General features: G+C 42.8%; 1 protein-coding gene across 26 annotated transcripts; it reads left to right on the top strand.

The window, feature by feature from the left end:
* Window positions 1-1213: 1213 nt before the first annotated feature.
* LOC118283466 (monocarboxylate transporter 12-B) lies at window positions 1214-26653 on the top strand. 26 transcript variants are annotated; one of them, XM_047334832.1, is made up of 22 exons: window positions 1214-1407; window positions 4355-4665; window positions 5984-6087; window positions 6415-6558; window positions 7482-7577; window positions 7790-7943; window positions 8236-8976; window positions 9061-9320; window positions 10064-11723; window positions 11801-11895; window positions 12075-12328; window positions 13049-13220; window positions 15572-15686; window positions 16317-16479; window positions 16730-16876; window positions 19530-19595; window positions 19916-20036; window positions 20574-20742; window positions 24183-24266; window positions 24508-24547; window positions 26331-26361; window positions 26454-26653. In XM_047334832.1, exons 2-9 carry the CDS (start codon window positions 4529-4531, stop codon window positions 10258-10260), a joined length of 1833 nt encoding a protein of 610 aa, XP_047190788.1. In that variant the 5' UTR covers window positions 1214-1407; window positions 4355-4528; the 3' UTR covers window positions 10261-11723; window positions 11801-11895; window positions 12075-12328; window positions 13049-13220; window positions 15572-15686; window positions 16317-16479; window positions 16730-16876; window positions 19530-19595; window positions 19916-20036; window positions 20574-20742; window positions 24183-24266; window positions 24508-24547; window positions 26331-26361; window positions 26454-26653. The 26 variants fall into 26 exon arrangements, with proteins under 26 accessions (XP_047190788.1, XP_035461356.1, XP_035461355.1 ...); XM_035605463.2 differs by having other exon boundaries at window positions 4361-4665; window positions 10064-11895; XM_035605462.2 differs by having other exon boundaries at window positions 4358-4665; window positions 10064-11895.
* Window positions 26654-26671: the final 18 nt, after the last annotated feature.

Here is a 26671-nt window from a genome sequence, read left to right as displayed (position 1 = left end):
TTTTCTAAGCTACGTATAGAAAGAAAAATTATTTACAAAATTGGAAAAGCAAGAAAATTATATGGACAGAAAAAATTAAATGAAACTATATTATGTCTTGGGCTACAGTTTCATAGACCTCCATTATTTCTGAGCTCATCTCATGGAATAGATAATAAATATATATATATAATACTACACAACCTGGACGGTGTGAGAGTGGACCTTTTCCCTACTTAAGAAAATCTCTAGTTAGCTAGCTTCATGTTAGCTTCAGCATAAGTTAGCTTTAGTGAAGTAGCTAGCTTTGCGTTAGCTTGAGCTTATAGCTGAATCTTTTTACATGTACCCTTTTGAAAAAGTACAACCGAATCTTGAAATAATAAGTGAGTATATTTTATAGCTGTTTTTTATTAAATGAAAGGTACACAGCTTTGCTAGCTACTACCTCTTAGCATTCAATTTAAAAAAAATTAAATAACTATTATTTATTAGCTCTCTGTCCCATAGAATATATATTAATACAAGGTCCAAAATAAAACACAGTCTTTGTAAGAACAGGAGGAGAGCAGGCTATAATATTCAAGTTGAGTTACATTTTGTTATTATTAATAGTACACTATTATTATTGCTAATATATTGACTTATGCTTTGTTTTATCTTTATTGCAGGAAATAGAACCGGTTGCTCTTCTTCTTCTTCTGTTTGTTTAACATCCACGAATGTCGCACTACCGCCACCTAGTGGAAAACGCCTTGACTCGCGACCTGTGTGGCTTTTGCTCAACACAAAAACACCAACAATTTAAGATCTATCTATCTATATATATCTATATCTATCTATATATCTATCTATATATGTATATACATATATATACGTATATATATATAATCATTATAATTATAATTCTGAGTTGTGCACAAACGAGGACCTGATTTTAAATAAGAAAAAAAAGATTGACAGATTAAAATCGCTGAGTTTGAGTAGTTGCGGACCGCACCCCCCTCCTCCACCCCCCCTCCTCCTCCCTCCCCCTCCCCTCCTCCTCCTCCTCCACCCCCCTCCTCCCTCCATCCCTCCCCCTCCCCTCCTCCTCCTCCTCCTCCCTCCCCCTCCCCTCATCCTCCTCCTCCACCCCCCTCCTCCCTCCATCCCTCCCCCTCCCCTCCTCCTCCTCCTCCTCCCTCCACCCCCCCCCCCCCCCTTCTCCCCCTCCTTGGTTTTAAGGTGTGCGGGCTCAGTGGAGCTGCAGACCTCCATGGCAGAGCACCTCCAGGGTGCGTGGAGGAAACTTCCTTTGTCTAAAAGGTTCTTTTTATTTGATTTGATTTGATTTTTTTTTAAAGTTTCTCTTTTTATTCGCCGTCATGTTTGTCCCACTGGAGCCACGAGGCGGTGACGCACTGAGGAGCGGAGCTGGAGGTTGATGTGAGTCAACACGAACCACCGTCACTTGTTTTTCTGTTTTTATCTTGTTTCTCTCTCTCTCTCTCTCTCTCTACACATGCAGTCGATGTCTCTCTCCCTCAACTGTTTTGTTTTTCTGGATCTTTGGTCTTCTGTCATCGAAGTACAGAATTCAAACTATAAAAAGAAGACCTTGTGCTTGCAATGATTTATGAATCCTTCACTTTTACTTTCATTGTTTTATCCTGAGGGTACAGTAGCAACTTCAAGGATCTGATGCTCGATTCCCAGCCTCTTTTATCTAAAGACCAACTCCACATTATTTCCCCCATTCTGAACGAATTCATCACTTCACCACTTACAGTTTACTTTTGTTGTACAGATGAAATACTTTCTTACTTTTCTTGAATGTGGGAAGAACAAGACTGGAGCGAGGAACCTAGTGATGAATCATTTGTTGTAAAAGACGCCGTGAGAATAAATCAGGGAGGGCTGTGTGATATGTAATATTCACTCATGAATGAATCAGTATGACCAAGCCAGTAATATCATGCTTATTAACTAGTTTTGTGATGCTGTCCCTGAACGTTGCCCAGACTCCTGTCCTCATGTTTGGGAACGTAGCCCATGTTTTATACGTTCTTCAGTCACCGCCCTCCATCTAATGTTTGAACTTCATGACCTCATAACCAGCAGTGTCGGTATCATAGTGTAACTTGTGGTACCGTAACGTTACATTACAGCTTCTGCAGAATTACATTGTTTTTCCTCCCCCTGACACGGTTTCTCCCTAACCGTACAATTGTGTTCATCCTTTTCCTCTAAAACTCTACTTTCTTCCCCACAGTCTGGGTTTTCTTCCACTGTTCTCACACGTTTACAGGTGCCACAATTAAAATGGCAAGTATTTAATGTGTGTGATGGAAATTATACTTTAAATCACAGTATACTAGGTGTTTTTTAAGTCACAGTAGCCCTGAGAATTTTTTAGTTTATCTCTGCAAACTGGGTTTTTTTTTTTTCGTGGGTTAGTGCCAGTTTACTTTGCAGCAGCAGGCACATTCTCTGTTAGTGTTGCACACACACGCACACACACACACACACACACACACACACACGCAAACTTTACAGCCTGTTAAGTTTGTCGAGATAACCTTTCAATGTAGCAGAAGATGACAAAGCAAAAGTGGCCGCACAGAAACCTTTGCACCCGAGCAGGTTCAGCGGGACAGATATGACCGGGCTTCACATTTATTGGAATTTCTTTTCTTTTTTTTCAAGGTTTCCAATAAGTTCCTCTTTGTTTTCTCTTTTATTGTTTCGTTTCGTCATCGAAAGTTGGCTGCCTGGTCCCTGCCCTTTCCAAACTTCCTATCAACACACGCGCACGCACACACACACACACACGCACGCATGCACGCACGCACGCACGCACGCACGCACGCACACACACACACACACGCACACACAAACACATACATACACGCACGCACGCACACACACACACACACACACGCACACACACGCACACGCACACACACACTGCTTGTTTGCTCAAATCTGACCTATAGCAGCTCGAATGCTGTGAACAGCTCAGGTGCTCTGAAGGCCTCCTGAGCTTTTCAAATGGAAACACACACCGCTGCCACCGGTTGCTTCCCTGGGCGTCAGCGAACCATTTAGGGGCGAGCTAGAGGGGTGGTGCTCGGCCCCCGGGGTGTGACTTTCACATGCAAACAACCAGGATCTAACAGCTCCGTGCAGGGAACCTCCGATCTGGTGTCTGACCACGTTTGTTTTGTCCTTCCAGGCGGTTTAGTTAAAGTCTCTCTGACTATTGCGATTATCGCTGGGGTGCTGTGCTGCATCAAAGATTGAAAATCGCATACTGTAACCCCGCCCCCACACACACACACACACACACACACACACACACACACACACACAATGTGTATGTTAAAGAAACCGGAAAACCCGTTAATCCAGATCCGCTCCAACACCTAAAGGGTTCTTCCTTGGGTCACGTCCCACCCCGCGTCCGACAAAGTGTCCTGGAAATCGGTGGAGCGGTCTTTGCATAATCCTGCTGACCGACAAACAAACAGACGGACATAAAAAAAATGTGCAGAATGCACCAGCACGGACCTGTTGAAACCTAAATTATTGCGTCAAAACAATATTGTCGTATTGTTTTTGGATACTGAATCACGTGAGCTTGGTTGTGTACAAGTCCTTCACCACGTGTGATGCTCCTGAGAGAAATAATAATCCAACATCCGAGAAAAAAATCCAATATTTTCTGACGTTTCATAGACCAAACCAGTGAGTTGTTAATCCCACGACAGGAACAGACCAGAGGACACAGGCGGCGCGACTCTGCTGCACTGTGGTTGACACATTGGCTGTCATCGAGGTCAATCACAACGAGCGGGTTCATATTCACGTGTCGTACCGTAAGTCCGTGACGTGGTTGTCGTGACAGGCCCCGGTGAAGGGGTGAAGGTGGCACGGTGGGGGGTCTTCTTACCGTCGCCACAGTGGGGTCTGTGTGTGAAGCGTGTGAGTATAACTATAGGTGAATGAATGAAACATTTAAACAGCTGATAGCTTTAGAGACTTTTATTTTCACAAAATTCTTCCGTTTTTGTACCGTCGAAAAGAGTTCAACTCAAACACGAGGCCCTGGCCCTCCAGGCCCAACCCCGACCCCCTGGACGTCCTCCCCTTTGCCAGCAAACTGTAACTTTGAAAAGGAATTTAATACCCGTGAAACATCTTTTGACTCGGACGCTTTGTTCCAAATGATAAAAGTTGCAAATGTGTCTGAGAACCTTTTATCCGTGCTCATCGCGCGGGACGGGAGTGATATCTCGACAGCTGTTGCATGTACGGAAACCTGACGTGTGATGAATGAATGATGAAGTATTATGAAAAAATAATAATAAACTTTATTCATTTGTCTCGGAAGAAGCAGCGGAGGAGGAGGAGGAACATGGGACGAGTGGTGGTTCTTTAACGTTTCCCAATATCTCCAAACACATCGAGGAGGAGGAGAGTTGTCACCTCCGCACACCCCCCTTGTCTCCGCGAGGGAGCGGTGGAACACCGATGCCGATCTGCCCTCCTGCGATTGGCTGGAGCGATGGCCGTCACCAAGGAGCAGAGGCTCGGAGGAAGCAGGAGGACGTCCGGGGACGCGGTCCCACCGGAGGGCGGCTGGGGCTGGATGGTCGTGGCCGGTTGTTTCCTCGCCACCATCTGCATCCGGGCCGTCACCAGGTGATCTGTGTGTGTGTGTGTGTGTCTGTGTCTGTGTCTGTGTGTGTGTGTGTGTGTGTGTGTGTGTGTGTCTGTGTGTGTGTGTGTGTGTGTGTTAGGAGGGGCGCTCTCATGTGTGTAAAACTCAAATTAACCCTCGTAAAGCACGAGAGAAAATCATCATTATCATTAACAGCTGTTATAAATCAATAAATGAACCCCCTCTTCATATTCATATTTTCCTCTGAACCGCCGCGAGGGGAGGGAAGGACAGAGACGACGCCAGGAACGGGCTCAGAACCCTTCACACCGCCCCGGGACGCCGTGGTTACATCACGTGGACCGTACACCGCTCATCCATAGGGAAGGCCACGTGTGATTAAAAAGAAAAGAAAAGAAAAGCAGAGTTGTAAAAACCTACAGATGTCACGTGTTCTCAGCTTTTGAATACTTCTGTGTTATTGCTCGGCAAGACTCCATTCCCACTCAGCACAAACCTTTTCATAAGCCGCTGACCTCCGGTGCGGCAGCAGCCGCCATGTCGCCTCTTTCTTTTTTTTTCCACCACTGGGATTTAAGAAATCCCGCTGAGATGTTTCCATATTTTCCAAGTTTTTGCACCATCAGCACAACTCTTGTCTGTGTGTCTGTATGTGTGTGTGTGTGTGTGTGTGTGTGTGTGTGTGTGTGTCTGTGTGTGTGTGTGTGTCTGTGTCTGTGTGTGTGTGTGTGTGTGTGTGTGTGTGTGTGTGTGTGTGTGTGTGTGTGCGTGTGTGTGCGCGTTGGCTACATTCATTTCCTGTCTGCAGTCGATTGCAGAGATCATATTGTACCTATATCGCTATAAACCATTTAATGTTGAAATAATCTTATCAATCTTATCAAGGCAATTAGCGTCTGGCAGGTATTTTTTAATTTGACTTTCCATCGTGTGGCCACAGCTCTGATCAGGTCGGAGTGTTCTCTGTGATCACACAACGAGAGTCATAAAAACACGGGTCCGGGAGTCCAGAGGCCCTCGCATTGTTGGATATGAACGACAGCCTTAAACTGATAAACTCCACTTTATCGACTCGGACGGGGAGCTGACACCTCATGTGACCTACATCGGCAAATAATTACTGCGACGTATCGGTGAGAGGTCATTGGGTTGCTTCGCGGCTCTGATGTAAGAGGCGTGATCGTCCTAAACCTGCAGACGTATCGTCGCACGCTGTTCACCACGCCACAATCTGGCAGTGCTCACTTTGTTATAATGTAACAATGCTATTTCATAATGACGCCATCATACCGTTTGCACTAAATCTTGACTTCCTTCCTTTTCTCTGTCTGTATCCAGATGTGTCTCCATGTTCTTCGTGGAGTTCCAGCTGCACTTTGACAAGGATTACTCCACCACCGCCTGGATCCACAGTCTGATCGACTCCACCACCATGCTCTGTGGTAAGAACCGTCAGTACCGGTCTTCTGAGGCGTGCAGGGCAGCAGTCGGACCAGATCTGGCCATTTTGTTTTGCAGCTTTTTGACATGACAAATTCTTATTTTAAGTACTAAATTAGTTTGCATAGAGAAAATGCAAGAATCTGCTCGGACGGTTGTGGTTGTAGTTGCAGAATTGATAGGTAGTAGGATTGAAATTGTCATTCCAGCAATAAATAAAAATGCCAGGCGAAACATTGTGACGTCTGGACAAGAAACAGAGAAGAACACGGTTGCGTCTAAAACTGGGGAAAACTGCAAGTAAATGTTGGTCTGACTCGTGTCCGCAGCTCCTCTGGGCGGTTTCCTCGCGAGCCGCCTGTCGTGCAGAGCCACCGTGATGCTGGGGGGTCTGCTGTCCGCCGCGGGGCTCGTCCTCAGCTCCTTCGCCTCCAGCCTGGAATATCTCTACGCCTTCCTGGGCATCCTCACAGGTACGCCGAGCAGTGACGTGTCACAGTAACATGTCACTGTCAGGGATGGGAAAGACCGAGGAAGATCAGCCGGTCAGGCGACCGAAAGGGAACCATTGATCATCGACGCTGGTGATACCTACAAGTTTATCATTGATCTTTAAAATGCACCGAAAGGCAGCGGTGGTGTCTGGGTTTTCTCAGTGGCACCCCCATGTGGCGTGGGAGTGTACTTCCTGTACCCATTCATGTCAAACTTCCACAAACTCTTCAGCATGATGTGACCTGACCCAAGGTCAGCTGGGAACCCTGCCGCACTTAAAGGGGCAGTAAACGATTTTAATCCATTCCGCTTTTTTTTCCCCCGCTAGCTGCCGGTTCTGTGTGAGCGCTTACTGCCCCTTTACAGGATAAAGCGGTCTAGATAATGGATGGATCTTCAGGATCACATCATTGTTGTCTGTTGAAATCATCACATATATAATATTGGAATGTGTTTGTTGTTTGTCTCTTTTCATAACGGACCACACTTTACAGCCCCTCACATGTTGGGGTCCGGCTCTTTGACGTCGAGGAATGTGCGTGTTTTAAATGTCTTGAAATAATAATAATAATAATGATGATGATGATAATAATAATTTTGATTCATAGAGCAAAAGTATGCCTTGATTATTGCTTAGTCAGCCGACCACCCGATTTCCTTCGGGCAGATTGTTTGGATCTGAAGGCACGAGGCGGCGTGTAGGATATTAAAAGTTCAGCTATGTAGATTCATATATATATTTAAAGACTTCGTTGTTCATTCTAAAGTTCTGGTGATAATTCGTGCTGCTGCAGAATGCGTGTCCCGTCCTTCTGCCGACCAAACCAACTTCAGCTTCAGTTCTGGCAACATCTGGCAGGTTCTCTGCCAAACTCCAAAACCTTTTATTCGTCCTCTGCAGGTCTCGGCTTTGCTCTCAGCTACACACCAGCCATAGCGATGGTTGGGAGGTACTTCAATGAGAGGAAAGCTCTGGCCTATGGCATCGCCCTGTCTGGTAGTGACACCTTTGCTTACCTGTTGCTTTCTTCTCTCGTCATTTCCGCCTGACTTCCCCATCCTCCTCGCATCCAACTCCGTTATCCCCGTTTCCCACCTTCCTTCTTCTCCTCTCCTGGTCTGCTTATTGTGTTCCCCTCCGTCCTCTTCTCTGCTTCTCTCCCTCGTGTCGTTCCATCCACATCAAATCCGATTTCACCTCATCCTCAGGTAGCGGCATTGGCACCTTCGTCCTGGCTCCTGTGGTCCAGCTGCTGATAGAGAACTACTCGTGGAGAGGAGCTCTGCTCATCCTGGGGGGATTCGTGTCCAACCTGTGTGTCTGCGGCGCTCTGATGCGGTCGCCGGAGCCGGGAGGTGAAGGGTGAGTCCTCCGCTTCTTCGTTCTCTGGCCCAAGAACATGATAACTTCGTGGAAGAGGAATAATCAGAGTCTCTTGTCATTCATAGAAGGTAACAAATGCTTTATATAAGCTCCTCACAGTAACAGTTCGAAACCGAAAGAGAATTTGATCGGATGATGTAAAACAACAGAGGACAGCAACCGGCGCTCTTTGCATTTTTTGGCATCATACATTGATTTTGATCTCAAGCATATTTCCCAAAAGTATTCACAACAATGTTTTCTCCTGTTTCGTTCTCTTCCAATCGAAAAGGATGTCGGAGGACAGCCTGACCGACCTGGAGCGAGATTGCGTGGCAACAATGGCGGATTGCAAAGACGCGGGACGAGCGCCCGCCGATTGCGGCCGAGCGGCGGCGCCCGCCACGCAGCTGGAAATCAACAACTTGAAGAACACTCAGGGGCTGCTCATATCCAGGGGGATGCTCAAAAACATTGCGCTCGGAAGCGACAAGCCGGCCGAGAGGAAGCTAGTGCTGCTGTCGAGCCCGGCGGACATGACGATCGCCGAATGCATCCTGTTCAGCAACAAGCTGACGGAGTCGGTGCTGGGGGAGATGAAGCGCTCGGATTCCAAATTTGCCAACGGCAGCACGATCGAGGACATGAAGCTGGTGGAGAGCATGATCTTGAGCAGCAAGTCAGCTGACAAGGGCGTGAAGATGGAAGACTCCGGACTCACTGAAGCCAAAGAAACCGATGTCGGTCACTTTGGCGACGCAGTTAGCCCTCGTCCTCCTCCTCCTCCTCTGCGACCTTCATCCAGAGGTCGCTGTTTTGGCGAGGAGTTTGGGTTCCTCGTGGCGCCCGACTTCTTGATCCTGTCCGTGGCCTTCCTGTTTCTGGCGTACGGCTGCAGCGCTCCGGTCGTCTACCTGGTTCCCTACGCCCTCAGCGTGGGCGTGGAGCACCAGCACGCCGCCTTCCTCGTGTCCATATTCGGAGTCAGCGGCATTCTGGGGAACATCACCTTCGGATGGATCACGGACAGGAAGTGAGTTGTGTTGGCTGAGTGCGTGGGTTTGTGATGATGATGATTTAATCAAAGAAGAATCCTGACACATTTCCTTCGCTCCAGGTGTCTGAAGAGGTACCGCATGCTGAGCTTCATGCTGGCGATCGGCATGGAGGGCCTCTGCTGCATGTTCATCCCCCTCCTTCACTCCTTCTCGCTCCTCGTCCCGTTCGCCGTGCTCTACGGCTACTTTGACGGCGCCTACGTCGTGCTCATACCGGTGGTGACCTCCGACATCGTGGGCTCCACCAATCTCCCCTCGGGTCTGGGCGTGGTCTACTTCCTGCACGCCATCCCCTACCTGATCAGCCCACCGATAGGAGGTGAGCGCCGTCGTTGTTTTGTTACAGCTGCCGCTGGGTTTTGGAAAACTTTAGTGGGCACCCCTCTGTCATTCATTTTGAGACCGTAACATATAAACCATAAAAATGAGAGATCACCTTTTTTGACGATAACGTTAGTTTTAATTTCTCAAAATCTTCCCCAATTGTGCCCTGGCATCTTTTTCTTTACTGACAAATGTTGGAATTCAAGGCTACAATTACAATTGATCAATTCGATTCATATTTTGTCCATAAAATGCCAGAAATTTGTGGAAAAACCATTTGCATTTGCACCATTTGCATTTCTTTTTTAAGTGTTTTGTTTTGGCAACAGTCCAAAACCAAAGGGTGAGGAATCTACTATATTACACAGAAAAGCTCTACATCCTCACACTTGAGAAGCTGCAGCCATCAAATGTTTGTCGTTTTTGATTTGACAAAAAAGTGCTTCAGTCATTAACTGATTATGAAATTAGGTGCAGATGAATTTTCTGTCCATCAACCAATCTGGTACGAATATCAGTGTCTGCTTTCTTATTGTGCCATAAATCAGAAAACTTAAATAGTTCCTCACCATTTCACTCGCCATTACAAAAAAAAAACAAATTGTACATTGTTGCATAAAATTAAGATTACGAGGAAATGACATTTTGAATCCTGGAATCACAACTAAAGCTGCCATCTTGGAGCCAAATAATTAATTTGATCATTGACCTTTAACCGTCCCGCGTGTCTCTCTTCAGGTTGGTTAGTCGACGTGACGGGCAACTACGTGGCCACCTTCTTCCTCAGCGGCGCCTGCTTCATGTGCAGCTCCGTGGTGCTGATAGCCACCATGTTGGTCAGACGCTGCCGGAGGTCCAAGTCTGACTTGGCCGCACATTTATACCCACATCTCTCTGCTGCCGAGGCCGCCGCCGATCGGCAGGGAATCATATGACGAGCCGGTCGTGATGCAGCTTCTCCACTTCTGGACTGTGGGTTTACAAAGAATTAAGTCATGGTGCAATTTTTTGGGCATTAAAACCTTAGATCTCAGGTTCAGCATTTAACGGTGAAGACGAACCGAAGCTGAAGAACCTGTTTTTAGTTTTTTAAGGAAACTGCTTTTATTGTTTATATGTGGATATTCTGTTTTGTGAAAAAAAAAAACGACCGCACAAACCAAGGATGCCATAAATATTCACCGGCTTTAGTGAGATTTCCAATAATGTGGAGATGCACAAAACCTTCTTCTCACCACTGTAATATATGGACCACTTATTTAATTCAAACTGTTGATTTTAAAAGATAGTTTTTCTAAACCTTTTTTACTTTCCTGGTGCTTTTTAAAAGGCTGCTGACCAAATACAATGGTTCAGGTGACAGACAGAGAAATTCAATGCTTCTTCTCAATTAACAATCGTCTAGTTTTTGTATTTGTCATCAAGTTTGCTTGACTGTATCAATGTGAAAAACAAATATTAATTTCCATACCTGAACGTTCACCTTGCCTGCGATGTGCCTTAAATCAACATACATTAATTTGATTATGCATAACAACACATATGAAAACATATCAAGACATTTCAAGCAAGGATAATGTGCTGATGTATGCGGATCAGGCCGACACATGGTAAGTGAGCTTGTGTCTTAAACAGAAACTGTAATGCACAACAATATTTTATATTCAGTATTATTTACAAACCTTTTGTGCAATATCCAAACCCCTTGCAGGGTTTCATATCATGTAGCAATATCTGAAGAAAAAAAATGTCAAAAATATAAAATGAAGTCTGCACCGACCGAAGTTTGATGCATTCTGAATATATATCAAAAGAAGTAATGGTGCCTGTGACTTATGGCAAATTATGAAAAAAAAAAAATGTGATCCTCTGTTTTACACTGTACGTTTGTGCTTTACGTTTTGTGCTGATCGAATCATGACACGACTCGTAAAAATAAAAGATCTTCCGGCAATATCTGTAAACATCATTTAGCTGAGTGTGTTCGTCATTATATTGAATTGTATGAATGGAATTTGACAACTATGAACAGTAGAAGTAGTATTAGAAGTAGTGGAACTATATAATGTGAGCGATGATGTTGAGATTGGCGGAAAGATATGATGATGCAAGATGTGACGTACCCATGGGATGTACCACTTCCGGCAGGGGGGGGGGGTCCACGCATAGACTTTAAATAAATACGTTTGTTTTTTATGATTAAAACAACGTATTTATTGTTGATTCGGATATTAAACTTGTTATTAATTACACAGACAAATCTATTCCGGTTACCTTGCTTTACACATAAGCGCGAAAGTAAGTTTATGAGAAAACCGGTAGTAGTTACCTTTAGCCAATAAGACGACAGCATTTGTGTGACGTCATTGGGCGCGTACGATAAGCGGCTTTTGAACAGGTGTTGAGCCGAATTCTGCTTCACGGTCAATACGTGTGTTTTAATTGAATTAAATCCGAAAACAACCTTATTTCTAGAGCCAACACGTCCTTCATGTTTCTGAACATCACCCGGGAAACAGTCGACACGATGTTTACTCACTTCCGCAGCAGCAGCAGCGGCAGTGACGGAGGTAAGCTAGTTGGCTAAGCGCTAAGCTAGCAGCACGTCGCGTCGAACATGGGAGTTATAATAACGGATAACCTTTTTTTTAAATTTAGATTGACTGAATTTTAAATGGTGAATAATAAACTGGCACTCTTACTAGTGAATTCTGTGAACTCAATTTTTCCTAAATACCAACACGTGTAGGCAAAAAAACGGAGCTCCAGATGTAGCTAACTCACCCACAACCAGATGTGCATAACTCCGGAAGTAAACAAAGAGTCCTGCTACAGATGTTGATCTGAGAACTGAGCTCAACACCATGGGATCACATGAAGAGAAACTGTGGAAAGTGCTTGGAGCAGTGAACCTGCCAACCTGTTTTTCAAAAAACTGGACGCAAATACCAACGAAGAACTGGTGCTGTTGTAAAGGCTTAAAGATGGTGGTCTCACCAAATGGTAATTTCATCAAAGGGTTTTTGTCCGTTTGCTGCACTTTGCATGAAGTTGACTGTGGAATAAAAGTTGGACGTTATTTATTTTTTAGAAACATCCCCACTTTTACTTTTTTACAGTTTAAAATGACGTCATGGCAGGTCAGAAGTTCTGAGTTGACTCGGGCAACACTGTTTGTGCTCCTCGTGGATGAAAAAAATAATCTGTCTGGTTCATGATAAATAAGATGGCAGTGATTCCCCTACCATTGAATTGGGGGGCGCCCCCCGCCCCTCCAATCGGAGCCCCTGCCCCCCCTGAAAAGTCTACTTGAATTTTTTTTGTATTTTACATATAATGCCAAGCAGAAGCCATTGAAGCTCACTTTCCTTATACACCTCATTCCTCATTCCTGCATAAAAGATTGCGGATGAAACTTAACGTGATTTGTGAAACCTAACTCTAACGACCCCTAACCCTAACCCCACCCCAAACCAGTAAACCTAGGGTGAACACTGAGATGCATGTATGGTTAAACTGGGGCTATAGTCCAAACCCAATCTCCATCTTAATCATAACAAAACAAACTCGAGCAGTGGTGGACAAAAGCAAAGGGAAGTTTTAATGTATTTTTACTCTACTTGAGTATTTTCATTCTCTGCTTGCTGTTTGATATGTGAACTCCACTGTATTGATCATCAATTGAAGTTATTAAAACTCATAAGCTACCTCCCTGTCTCACAGCAGTTTGTCATCGACCATCGCTGTACCAACGTCCTGAAGGAGTGTAGCAGCAGCAGCAGCAGCGGCAGCGGCAGCAGCAGCAGCTCCCAGGCCAGCTGACACTCAGCTCCTCTCGCTCAGCTCATCGGGTGTGCAGAGCTGCAATGTGTCTCCAGTCTGGCGCTGTGAGGAGGTAACGGTGCTGAGCCAGACCTCTAATGTCACATGAAAGGTTTGGAGAAATCTCATCAGAAAACATGGGGGGGAAATAATCACCTGGCTACTGTGGTAACGGTATCTATTAGTTTCTGTCTATTTTGTTCTGCTTATTATATGTTAATTCTATTCAGTCCTGTTGAATTTATTCTGGTCTCCTATATTCTATTCTATATATAGTTTTGTTGTATTCTGTTCCTGTTGATTCTATTTATTTCTGCTCTTTTTTGTTTTTTGTATTTCATTTCTATTCTTTTCTATTGCACCTGCCATGGAGGCACAACAGGTTGAAGTTGAGCGTTTTCTGCCACTAGGGGGCAGTAGAGTCATTTTTGCAGGTTTCGGTGAATTAATAACCTTAGTCTGCAGATCTTACACATTTGGAAACAAAGAAAAAAAATTCATTTGATTTTATAGAAAGAGATAGACTGGTGGTCTCTGAGGAAGTGTCCGTGCTGTTCGGTGGGTGAAACCAAAACAACAAGATTTAAAAAAGAAATGATGGAGAAAGTGATGGAACAATTAAAAATTTGCTGATATTACTTCCTAGAAATCCTCCACAGATCCGACTCTGTCTCTGTTGTCTAAAGATAGATCTAAACTGTGCACTGCACTTCATGATTATAGTCTCTACAGTGGAACAATAAATATGATATTGTCAAACTAGTGAGAGTTAAACCATGTGAACTGAAAGTGCAGAAAAACTGGTTAGAATTTGTAACTTTTGTGATTGTTAATTATGACACCAAACGCCCATTATCACAATTTTTATTTCTATGGTTTTGATAAAAAACTACTACTACTAGTAGAAACTACTTTTCCCCCAAATTGATTTTTGAAATGCAAATTTTTGTCACTTTGTTTGAGGAAGTCCCTTTGACTTACTGCTACACCCACACCCTTGTGTGTGTGTGTGTGTGTGTGTGTGTGTGTGTGTGTGTGTGTGTGTGTGTGTGTGTGTGTGTGTGTGTGTGTGCGTGCGTGCGTGCGTGCGTGCGTGCGTGCGTGCGTGCGTGCGTGCGTGCGTGCGTGCGTGCGTGCGTGCGTGCGTGCGTGCGTGCGTGCGTGCGTGCGTGCGTGCGTGCGTGCGTGCGTGCGTGCGTGCGTGCGTGCGTGCGTGCGTGCGTGCGTGCGTGCGTGCGTGCGTGCGTGCGCGCCAAAGAGAACATCCCGTTCTGAGTGTGTGTCCGCCCCCACACGGGGAGTCCTGCATTGTTCTACTGCTGCAACCACTGTTGTATTTTTTCTTTTTTTCCTGCATCCTCAAATGCGAGGTGTGTGTGTACCCTCTCACAATGTGTGTGTTTGGACTAATTTTATTAGTATCCTAAAAACGTATTATTTTATTGTTTTTGTATTTGTGGTTCTTTAAAAACAGCTGATGTTAAGTTATATTTTAATATTTTTTTTTGCTCAAATGAGTCGTTAGACCACCACAGCTTGTGCGTCAGTCAGAATTTAACAGATTTTAAGTTCCTCAGATGACTTTAATCAAAAACGACATGAGTTCATTTGCTGTATCCTGGACATATCTGTAGTTTTAGATCAACATCAAACTGGACTGTCAAGTGTCTTACTATCAGTGTGAAAGATCCATTCTTTGGTATTCAGTCATTGTCATCAAAGGTTGTGTTGTAATGTCACAAACCTCGTTTGGCCTCATAGAGGTGATGCTGTGACATTGTGAGAAAGGATTGGTAATAGTTGATCTATAAAAGAGGAGCTGCTTGAAATAGTTTGTTCAGCGTGATTCATTCAGGAAAGTTCACTGTGATAGTGAGAGATCTGATAAGGTAAGCTATGTTTCCCGTAAAAAGGTGTTTGTCTTGAAATCTGACAGGAAGCGTTTACGACATTGCCTTTTTTGACCTTCAGTCGTGAATGATAAGAACCAATCAGGGAGCAAATCTGAGTGACAGACCTGAAAGTTTTCAAAATATAAACGGACGAGTAGAGTTTTAAAACTTGGATAAATTTAGAGGAGTAGATGTAAAAGTGTCATGAAATGAAAATACTCAAGATACCTCAAGTTTGTACTTAATATATACAAGATACTTAATGTATTTAGTTACATTCCATCTCTGTTTTAATGATACAACCCCCCTCCAAGCTCCTTATATGATGTATGATCCAATATGGCTGCAATAAGTTGTGTTACATCATCTGCAGCCATCGTGATCAAACAAGGTGTGTGTGTGTGTGTGTGTGTGTGTGTGTGTGTGTGTGTGTGTGTGTGTGTGTGTGTGTGTGTGTGTGTGTGTGTGTGTGTGTGTGTGTGTGTGTGTGTGTGTGTGTGTGTGTGTGTGTGTGTGTGTGTGTGTGTGACAGAGAGTGAGAGAGCATGTGTTTGTGTGTTTCAGACTGAAGTTTCCACTGTGTAGGTGGATGCGTGGGAGGGAGACGGAGGAGGAGTTTCCTCTGAGGTTGGCATCCCCGAATCACAGTAAGAAAGAAAAAAAGAAAAGGACTTCCCCTGTTTCTGTAATTACGCCCACACACACACACACACACACACAAACACACAAACACACACACACAAGAAAATCTTTGTTTTTCTGTCTGTCTGATGTTCATATTTGAATTAGTCGATTTGATGTGAAACGCCAAAGAACACAAGACGGACATGTCCCGTTAATGTTTATATATCAATGATTGATCCAAAGTCCTTAACATTAATTTCATTATTCTGTATTATACTACTATATAACTTCTATTGTAGGAGAGTTTACTGTAAATGGTCTCAAATGAACCCAACAGAGTAACACTATTCTGAAACCTTAAAATTCAAATCATACAATAAGTTTTAATTCTGATTTCAAATTTAGTTGCTCCTTAAGACACAAGATGGTGTTGAACTACAGAACAGCACCGCTGATGTCAGCCAGGAAAAGTGATCTCTCACACACACACACACACACACACACACACACACACACACACACACACACACACTCTCTCAAGACACCTGCGTTGTCTGTTTACACTAGATTCACTTGCTGATAAACTTTTGTCATTCTGCAGCCAGGTGCATAACGCCTGTGTGTGTGTGTGTGTGTGTGTGTGTCTGTGTAAGTGTGTGTGTGTAAGTGTGTGTGTGTGTGTGTGTGTGTCACACACCACATCACTCGCAAAAACACGTCTCTGTGGGATGACAAACGCACTACGAAACATCAGACGCTCATGAGGAAGCACCGATGAAAAGGACCCACGTCGACACTTCCACTAACTTGTGTCTCGTATGTTGTTTTGTTTATTGCAGTTTTCATATTTGCTCTAAATTTCCTGTTGTGACGGACAAAAACAGAACTACATTGTTTCCTGTTGAGAAGAAATAGCTTTTTTCACTATATTCTTTGACCAAATAAGATATTTTATAACAATAAGCTTTCTCTTGGTTTCTCTCAAGTTACTCCTGTACATATTAAATATTTAAAGGAGACGTATCACCCTAACCCATATTCAGGTTCATAACTTTTTGATCTTTAGGACACATGAAATGATGGCAGTAGCTCACAGAGTGCAACAGATCAGAAGTCAAGAGTCACGAGGCCACATCTGGTAACAGATGTTGATTCAATCACACCAGCATCAGCCTGAAAGATACAAGAGAGAAGGAGACGGCAGCTTTGATGGGTGTGTAAGAATGATTTTTGTCCTATAGTAAATGTTACGTTCACCATAATGTCGTTAAGCTGCAGTTGACTGAGTTCATGGTTTAATTGTCAGCGATGCAACAATGACTTGTGCTGCACTTGGGGGGTTTTATTGAATTTAAAACCTTCAGATCGCGTCTCTCTCTTCTGGGCAGAAAAAGAAGCCGTGGATTTTAAAGACAGTAGCTGAAACCGTGAGCATCGAAAACAAAGCCTGATTCTAAAGTGAACTCTCTGTCCTCACATTCAATCACGAGGCCTCGCGGCTCCGCTTGGGCGTTTGAAAAGTCCCCTTTGTTGACCCACGGTGCATTAAGTGACCGCTCCCAATGACAAAAAAACGGATTCTTCTCGCATCGAAGACAGGCAGGGAGATTCTGTTGGTCGCTGTGGCCAAGTTTGCCACATATATTGCGAAATAATGTAATTAGATTAACTCCTTACTCCTCTCAATAAAAACAGTCATGAGAGGCACATAAATCAAATTTTCAGGGTCAAGTGAGGGCGCCGTGTAGACAGAAAACATCTGATCCTCCACAGGCAGAGCGGCTTCAAGTGACTCATCCACACTGGCTTTAATTGATGGAGTTGTATTTGATGTGCCTGTGGTATAAGAAGAAAATAAATTAGTGTCATGGGAATTTAAGGAGAAAAATCATAAAGTGTAAATAGTATTTTTTTAAAGCAGAAGGAAGAAATGTAATTTAAAATAAGTTTCTCATTGTGCATTGTGTTGCATCTCCTGTCCATCACCATAGCAATAAAATAATAAGTATTAGTTTCATAGTATTTAATTGCAGATTTATCAATGAAGTGTTTTTTTAAAGACAGGTTTGAGGAGTAGTAGTCAAGTTTGGATGAGATAATGTTGCTTCGCAAGATATGTTCTCACACTTTCCGACTCGCTGCACACTATAAATGGTATGAATGGCTTGACAGACGACTAAGTATTGTGTGACATTAATCGGCTGCTAATTTGCTCGACTAATTTGTCCACAAAGGGTCGTCTGATATACGAGCCACGCAGAAATAATCTGTAAATTAAAAATGGAATGCGATGCTCAGAATATCAGGATAATGTTCTCAGAAAGGCCTCACATCACATTATGACATTATCCTGTTACCACATACACACTAGTTACAGACAGATCCCATATTTTTCTCACGCCCTCTCGTCTGTGTGTGTGTGTGTTTGTGTGTGTGTGTGTCCTCCTCACCCAAAATACACAATTTCAGAGGACATTTCCTTTGTGGGGAAGTGACGTGCACAAGTTTGTTTTTTGTTTGATTGTTGACATTCCTACAATCACTTCCGTGTGTGTGTGTGTGTGTGTGTGTAAGTAAGTCTGTAAGTTTTTTTATTTTTTTGCACTTGACTCGTGAAGCCAGTCAAGGTAAAGAAAACCACACACACTTTCACACCTGTAACACCGTAACCTTTCCGAGCTTTCCCGTCAACATACCCACACACACAAACACACACACACACACTCACCTGTGCGTAGAGCTGCTTCGTGGGGTAAAGGGGAAAAAGAAAAGATGAAATAAGAATCACGAAAAGGAAAAAAGCAAAAGTGGAAAAGAGCTGATAACAGAGGCGAGCAAAGAAGAAAAAAATCAGCTTGGTTCGGGGGCAGGTTCAGTCTTTGAAATCGCCGCAGAGTGAACGGGGGGTTTGTGTTTAAATATTAAAAAACTCACAGGGTGCAAGAAACAACACAGATGAAAAGCAAACAAAAAGAGAATCTGAAGGTGTGCCGCTTTGTTGTGGCAGATTTCTTTGTCTTTCAGGCTGTTGCCTTTTCTCTTGTGTTGTTTTATGTTCAACTACGTAAGATTTGATTATAACTGTTAGAAACTATACCTCAAAGAAGTTTACGCAAACAGCCTATAGAATGTTTTGTTCAAATGTTCGGGTAATTCTCTGTTGCACAGATATATATATATATATATATATATATATATATGTATATATATATATATATATATATATATATGTATATATATTCATGTGGTAGATATTTCTTACGTTTAATCTTTTCGCAGTTTTTTGTCTTGGTGTATTGTTGATATCAAAAGATTGGGCTCAGAGTCACGGTGCTTGATAAAAACAAATAGGAAAGGCAAACATGATTTATTCCACTGAAAAATTAGATATATTTTATTTTATGTATTTATTATACAGTTTTAAGCTCAGATGTGACAAAATCAAATATTGTAGGTTTGAAAATCTATAAAATCTATATATAAAATCTAATTATATATATATAATTAGATTTAAGTAATTATATATATATATAATTAGATTTTATATATTTTCGAACCTACAATATTTGATTTTGTCCCACCTGAACTTAAAACTATAATAAATACAGGAAAAAATTATCGGATGCTTTGGCTCATTTATTCTTAATTTTTCTCACATTTTGTACAAAAATTGAATTAATAATCAGGTTTGTAGACTTGGACTCCCTCCTGCTGCTTTCTTGAATTATCACTTGCGTCTTCATCAACTTTTTCCCCCCAGTGCAGTGTGACGCTTACATGTAAATCCTGTCCAGTGTTTTTTGTATTGAAGTAGTTATGCATTTTTAACCTTTTGGCCTCTTGTGATGGCCGTGGTGTTTATTTAGCCCCCTGTGTGAGCTGTTGAACGCTGCCTTGCTGAAGAGGACTGCACCTCGTTAACATTTACAAAGGTGTGTGTGTGTGTGTGTGTGTGTGTGTGTGTGTGTGTGTGTGTGTGTGTGTGTGTGTGTGTGTGTGTGTGTGTGTGTGTGTGTGTGTGTGTGTGTGTGTGTGTGTGTGTGTGTGTGTGTGTGTGTGTGTGTGTGTGTGTGTGTGTGTGTGTGTGTGTGAGAGAGATTATCGTATGTCTCAGTGTGTGCTCAGTATAGTATGTTATCAATGTGTGTGCGTTGCCTTGTTTCGTTTTTTGGTGCACGTTCTTTGTTGTGTGCATGTTGGAAGGTTTTGTCAAATAGTGTGTGAAAAGTTTTCCACTTGTCTTGTGTCTCAGGCAGGTAGAGGAAACCCAAAGTTCTCATTTTGAGTCAACCCACCATCTCGATGGAAACTTCACACACATACAGACAGACACTGCGCATGACAGAACTCTGATGTGTGTGTGCATCCTTCAGGTTTGTAACCTACAAAATCTATAGGTCTAAGAAGGACAAAAGCGATACGAAAAATTAATCACATGATGTGATCGTTTTGGGTTCTGTGTTTTGTTGAGAAAATACAATTTAAAGCTACAGTGTTTAATATTTACAAAAACGTATTGACAGAAATTGAGTATATTGTCCATAATTATGTGTTCATATATGTATAATCACCTGCAACAAAGAACAACAGTGTTTAATTGTCAACTCTGAATAAGTTAAATATAGTAACATGAGGTGGACCCGACCTCCGTGTGAGTTGCCATGTTTGCTACGTTGTGTTGAATACGCTTGTTGCACAAAACGGTCCAGAATACGTCGCATTCACGTTGAATTTTCAGCGGTGGAATCAGCGGTGCGCCACCATAAAGTGTGCACTGTCGGTTGTTCATTTGGTTGCGGTTTGCAACTTCATCACCAGATGCCGCCAGAAAATTACAAAAAATTAAACACTGGGGCTTTTTTTCAAAAGCTGGGTTTCCACCTAATCCTGCAATCTTTTGTCCGAGGAAGTTTTTTGAAACCGGACATAAAAATTGGGGGCGGTTCTGACTGAGAGCTGCACACCCACCTACACCTCCAACCATGACCCGATTGGACGGACCAGTTGTCCAGTGAGTCGCCCTCTGCTGATGACTCCATAGAATGCTGGCTTCAGACACTTCTGCATTGGCTTCATACCGTAAGATGATCTGACACAGTGTAGAGTTGTACACATTTCAACCAGAGATGAAAACACATGATATAACCGTGATACAATTTTTGATATTTCTCTCTGCAACATTACGAATGGGTGTTTTTAAATAAGGTGCCCCATGATTACGCTTAAACCCAGGTTGGGTAAACAGCTGTTTGCAGCTGTATTATGTGTGTAGTTGTAATATGTGGGACTAAAACCCCATCAGATCTTTTGCAAAGGGGAAACACCAAGTGCATATTCAACAGTCTCGACTCCTTTCATCTGAATATCTGCATCCTGTTTCTTAAATATCAAATTTTTTTGAATTCTCAGATGGGTTGATTTATGTGTTTAGAAGAGAACGTACGTGTGGGCAGGTGCCACATGAAAATAGAGCACGAGAGCGTAAGGGGAGCTAATGAAGACGTTATTGAGTGTTTCGGGAGAGAAAATGTCATGAGGTCATGTTGAAATTAGGTGACTCCTAAACTTAGGGTTTTTAAACTCAAAACTCAACCTAGCTGCAAGAGTTGTGTCTTCCCTGTGCAAATCACATTTACAGCAACATCAAAACAAATTGTCTCATGTAATCACACGTTAACTAAGTACATTTTGGCTTTTTTTTCCCTCTCCTTGCACTCATTTCCTGTTGTTTTGCTTGAAACTTAGCTAGTTTGTACGACGTGTCTTCCGACCACGTTTCAAGTCGTCAATGTTTACACCTGTGCAGAGTGGCCACCACACTCAAGGGTGTGGGGAAAAGCCTTTTACTGACTACATCTCTTACACATCACTCCCCCGATCTCTCTCTCAAATGCCTCTGTGTCTGCAGCGCGACCTTGTATAGTCTTGAAGCAGTGAATCAGAAAATTGAGATAATGGCGTGTATTTTGGATCGTTTCTCGTCTGAGGAATTCATGGTGTTGCGTAATTGCCTGATCTGAAAAGTGAAAAAAACCCAAAACATTTAGACGCGGCCTCCGTGATACTTATCAAGAGAGGAAACAGACTGTCTCACTTAATTTATTCCCAGCTGGAGTTTTGAACCCACAACCCTCTGACATCCTCTTCAGGTGTCACTTTACTGTTCGTCTTTGTTCCTGTACTGAGGAGACAAAACATGTTGCAGTAGTTATGGTACAGCTGCAGATATTAAAGTTTGTGCTGCGTCACAATCAGGGTCCTTGTTTTGTGCTGGATGCCTCACTGTCACACATCCTGGGACGCTGGTATACAACAGAGCCATTGTTAAATGTTGCAGGTGACATCTGGGTGTAATTTGGGTGTTAGCATGTAATCACAACAAGATGTATTGTGATTTGCGTCACTGTAAATGCTCAAATATTGACTTAAACATAAAGATAGATATATATATACATATATATACACAATTAACACGTTTGATTTGAGAGTAACGGACAAATGTTTAGGTTTCAGTAAAGCTGTCGCCAATTTGAATTTTTCATAAAGAGACGGCATAAATTAAGCTTTACCAAACAAATTCAGGGCCTAGGACAAACAAAAAAGAGCAGATGAAAAACTTTAATATATATATATATATATAAGAGCCAGACTGATATGGATTTTTTGAGGGCCGATATTAGGGAGTCAAATATTTCCAATACTAGTATATATGCTGAAAATGCACATCTGTTCTGCACATCTGTAATGCATTGTTTATCCATTGTTTTCATATCGGCGAACATGAATACAGATACCAACATGTCTGTCGGTCGGGGTCTAATATGTGTGTGTGTGTTTGCGGTTGTATATATATGTATATACATATATATATATATTTCAGATTTACTGAAATTATTGGGCCACGTGACATTGCCAACACAAATTTGTGCTTGCACGTCTTAGTGTGTTTTCCACTCGTCGCTTTGACCTCATGTGTCAGTTAAGACTCGACACAGAGCATCTATTAGAGCGACCATATTCTTTCCATTTCCTCTGTTCACACTGAGCTGTTTGGGGTATCTCCCCTTACCGCATGCTTTTATTTTTCCAATACCCAAATTGACCTGCTCACAGAACACTGCTCATTGCGTTTTGTTCCCACACCACTGTCAGTTTGAAGATTTGCATGGCTGATGTCCACTGACCTGACAAGCTAATGTCTGTGCTATTTAATTCTTGTTGATTTTTTTGTTTGTTTGTTTGTTTGATGCTGTTTTGACGCGGCGTTTTTAATACAGGAATGATGGAGACCTCACTTAAACCTAATCATCCTATTGAGATGTTATTAAAGGAGACTTGAAAACAACCAGGGTAGTCGACGAGCATCCAGAGAGAGAAAAACACGCTGAAGCTGTAATTTCATTGTGGATGTGGAGTGCATGTCTGAATCCAGCTTAAGATTCTTAATGCTGGAAAATGACCTCACCCAAAGGTCTGTTAAGTCACCATTCTGGGGCTTTCGATCACAACATGATCCTTATCTGCAGAGATTATCAAACTTTCATAGACACTTTGTCTCAACTGCCATTCAAAACTTCAAAAGAAAAAAACGCAAGATTCACTGTCCCACATCAAGAGGCAACCCACCGTGCGTCACCCATTGGTTTGTGAGCGGCCATTTTGAAACCTTGCGTTTCGAAATTGTGGCCAGCGCCATCTTTGTTTTTTCAATCCAGAAGTTACCACATTTGGAGGAGCCGGGAATGGGCCTGCCTGAGAGCTTCTTTTACTTTCACCTTTTTTTCTTTTTTCCCAAATATATACTTTTTGCACTGACATTAACATTAGATGACAGACAAGTTGTTTTCTTCTCACAGATGTGTCCATTTCAGCGTTCAGCTGGTCATCAGCTGGGATCTTTGTGGTGTGTTCAAGTGCAAGTTTTAACGGAAAATTGTGAGTCTCATTTCTCTGCTGGTCATTTTTTTGATGAGCGAGGAAAAACAAATGTGCTCAGCGCATTCCAACCCAACATGACGACAGCACTGTTACTTTTCTAATCAGCACAATGCAACACATAAGGGGTGTGTGTGTGTGTTTGTCATTGTTTGTGCGCACAGGAGTGTGTCTGTCACTGGTGTTTGATCACAGCAAAGTGAGAACAACTGTACTACCAGACTGCTGGAACTGATCAACAAAGAGTGTGTGTACACACATGCAGCAGTGTGTTTCAGACATTGTGAAACGTCCTGTTTCACAGTCAAGAACCTAATGAAACTTAAAACATTTCCAGGTACAGTTTCTCGGATGAAGATGGAGATAGAGTAAGGACAAAGAAAACAACGTACAGTTGGGCTTTGTTGCAATGGACAATGTGCAGTGCATTTAAATAAGCCTCAACCGTTTTTGTGCGGTGGGCTTATTTCTAATCTGGAAACAAATGTTATGGGTGTGACACATTTTCCAGGCCTGCGCAAGGTCTGGTGGATTGAGGATCTGCGTCGCACAGTAGCGGACCGTAACTATCAATTTCTAATCAGCACAGGGGATCTGCATCTACACTGACGTGCTGCACGGCCCAGACGCAAATATACTACAACAACAACCACAGACGGATTCTCCAGGTAACAAAACAAAATCCCATTGTTCCTTAAACTGTGGAATTGTGCAAAGAACACTGCAGAACTTATTCTATTGCTATGGCAAGATCAGCAAGAAATAACACACCAAAGATATTAAGTTTACTGTCATTAAGGAGCAAAGAAACCAGAAAATATTCACATTTAAGAAGCTGAAATCAGAGAATTTATCAAAGTAGTTGTTGATCAATTTTGTAGTCAATAACTAATCTATTTACCGTTGCAGCTGTACTGGCGTTGTCTGAAAGTCTGCACCGACCAATAATGTGAGTATTTGTTCATAAGCACCCACTACTAATTAAAACCACGGAAAAACATGGGATGTAGACGGCGAATGTGTGCACGCGAGATCCAAATCAGAGAGAAGAAAAACTGCGGTGAGACGTGTGTGTATTTGTGTGACACATAGCTGCGACCTCTCAGCATGGTGTTAGGTCTTCAGAGTCACAGTGCTATTGTGTCCTGACCTCTCACATTACACCCAGTCAATACTATTATGGGTCCACACACACACACACACACACAGTATTGGTCCAGGTGGTCAGTATTGTCTCTTCGGGGGAGGAGGGGGGAGGGGTCATGCTTCATTGCATGGGAACTGATTGACTTTTCCATTAGCACTAAATGAGCAGTAGTGAATATCTGTTAAACACTTGCATGCATACACATGCAAACACTTGCACACACACACACCTTTAGTTTTTTACATTGCATTACGTTCGTTTAGCTGAAGCAATTTACAATAACTGCATTCAGCCTTGAAGATATTAAATTACTTGCATTTGGATTAAATGATATTATGAAGAAGGTATGTGACAGTTATTTTCAGTATTGATTAATATGCCAATTATTCACCTTTGAGAAGCTGGAGACGGAATGTTTTAGGATTTTTTGCTTAAAAAGGTCTTAAAACAATCAATTACGGAAACAAAACCTGTCTAACTTAGATTTAAGTTGCATGTCATCATGAATATTTCATGGACCTGGAGGGACTCTTAGATCCTCTGGAACCTTAAACCAGAGGATCTGAGAGGAGCGGAAAATGTTCATATTCATTAAATATGAAATTGAAAACCCACCGATTTAGTCTGGCCTTTATTTAGTGCTTCCATCATTTGTGATTTTATTATTTATATTCGTTTTGGTTCAACACAAGTTTTGACCGTGGAATACGTGGATAGTACCAGTCGGTAATGGTCTGTTTCACCGTGAGATTTAAGGTGTAAATATACCACGTCCTGCTTGTGAGGCAATTTCTTAAGGCCCTACAAGAGTCAGAACAAGATACTCTTGCTTGTTGCATTGCCCAAGAACGTGGCACGTGGTTCAAACGTAGCAACATCAACAGAACTGCCCTCTGATTATTAATAGAAACGTGTGAACCGTGATGTGAAGGAGTCTCCGTCTCTCCAGTGTCCTCACTGGCCTGACTCACCCACTGACTCGACGCCTCGTAGACTTTCACAACCGGCCGAATGTTTCTGCGGTGACGCGTCTCGTCTCCTGAGGGCAACGCAGAAGCGAGCTGCTGATATTTATTACACTTACAGCAAAACCTCAACGGCGAAATAAGAAGATGTGGTTTGTTTACGACACATCACCAGCAACCTGCCTGTGGAAGCTGTTAACATCTCAGGTTCCCCCATGAGGAATAATGGGAGGCAGACTATGGACAAACCAGGAAGTGATTGTTACCTCATGTCTGAACTTATCGTCATATTATTGCTCTTTGGCCGTCCGTCAAAATTGTCGGGTTGGCACCGTCGTCTAATTTACAACTCTTATATCTCCATTGTGTTTAATGGAATCTACTGTAGTAATTACCTTTCCAGTCCCTCGGGGCGGAAACTACCTGATGTGCAGATAGAAACAGAATCAGAAATACTGTAGAAAAAACTATGACATTAACCAAGGCAGATATTTTACTGCAGTTCATTCACATTTTCCCACACTCGGAGGAATTGATCAGTATTGATCACATGTAAATGACATGGATTGTCTCACCCTTTTGTCTGTGTGTGTGTGTGTGTGTCCTGTGCCTCCCTGCAGCAGTTGTGTGGATCCGACGACTTCTCAGAAGGTAGAGTGCCGTTCGCCCTGTTTATTCAAACTTTGTTTATATATCGTATCGCTTTTCCAATTTGCTCCAAATTCAACTCTGCACTTCCTCAGGCCCTTGACAATACTCATGCCAAGTGTGACGCAGATCCATCAGCCTGATAGTCACACACTGTACCTCACACAGCAGTGTCTCCAGCAGAGGTCACTGTATTTCCGCAAGAAACATGAATATGACATCGGCTGAGGATGATTCATAACTGCAACTGCAGCTCACACTGGGCTCTGCTTTCATCGCAGCAGTCATAGTACAAGTGAGGCGTCACTTTCAT

This window comes from Scophthalmus maximus, chromosome 10 (genome assembly GCF_022379125.1).
Source record: "Scophthalmus maximus strain ysfricsl-2021 chromosome 10, ASM2237912v1, whole genome shotgun sequence".
Lineage (NCBI taxonomy): Eukaryota > Metazoa > Chordata > Actinopteri > Pleuronectiformes > Scophthalmidae > Scophthalmus > Scophthalmus maximus.
Note: the sequence above shows the minus strand (reverse complement) of the source record. Positions and strands in the feature narration are given on the sequence as shown.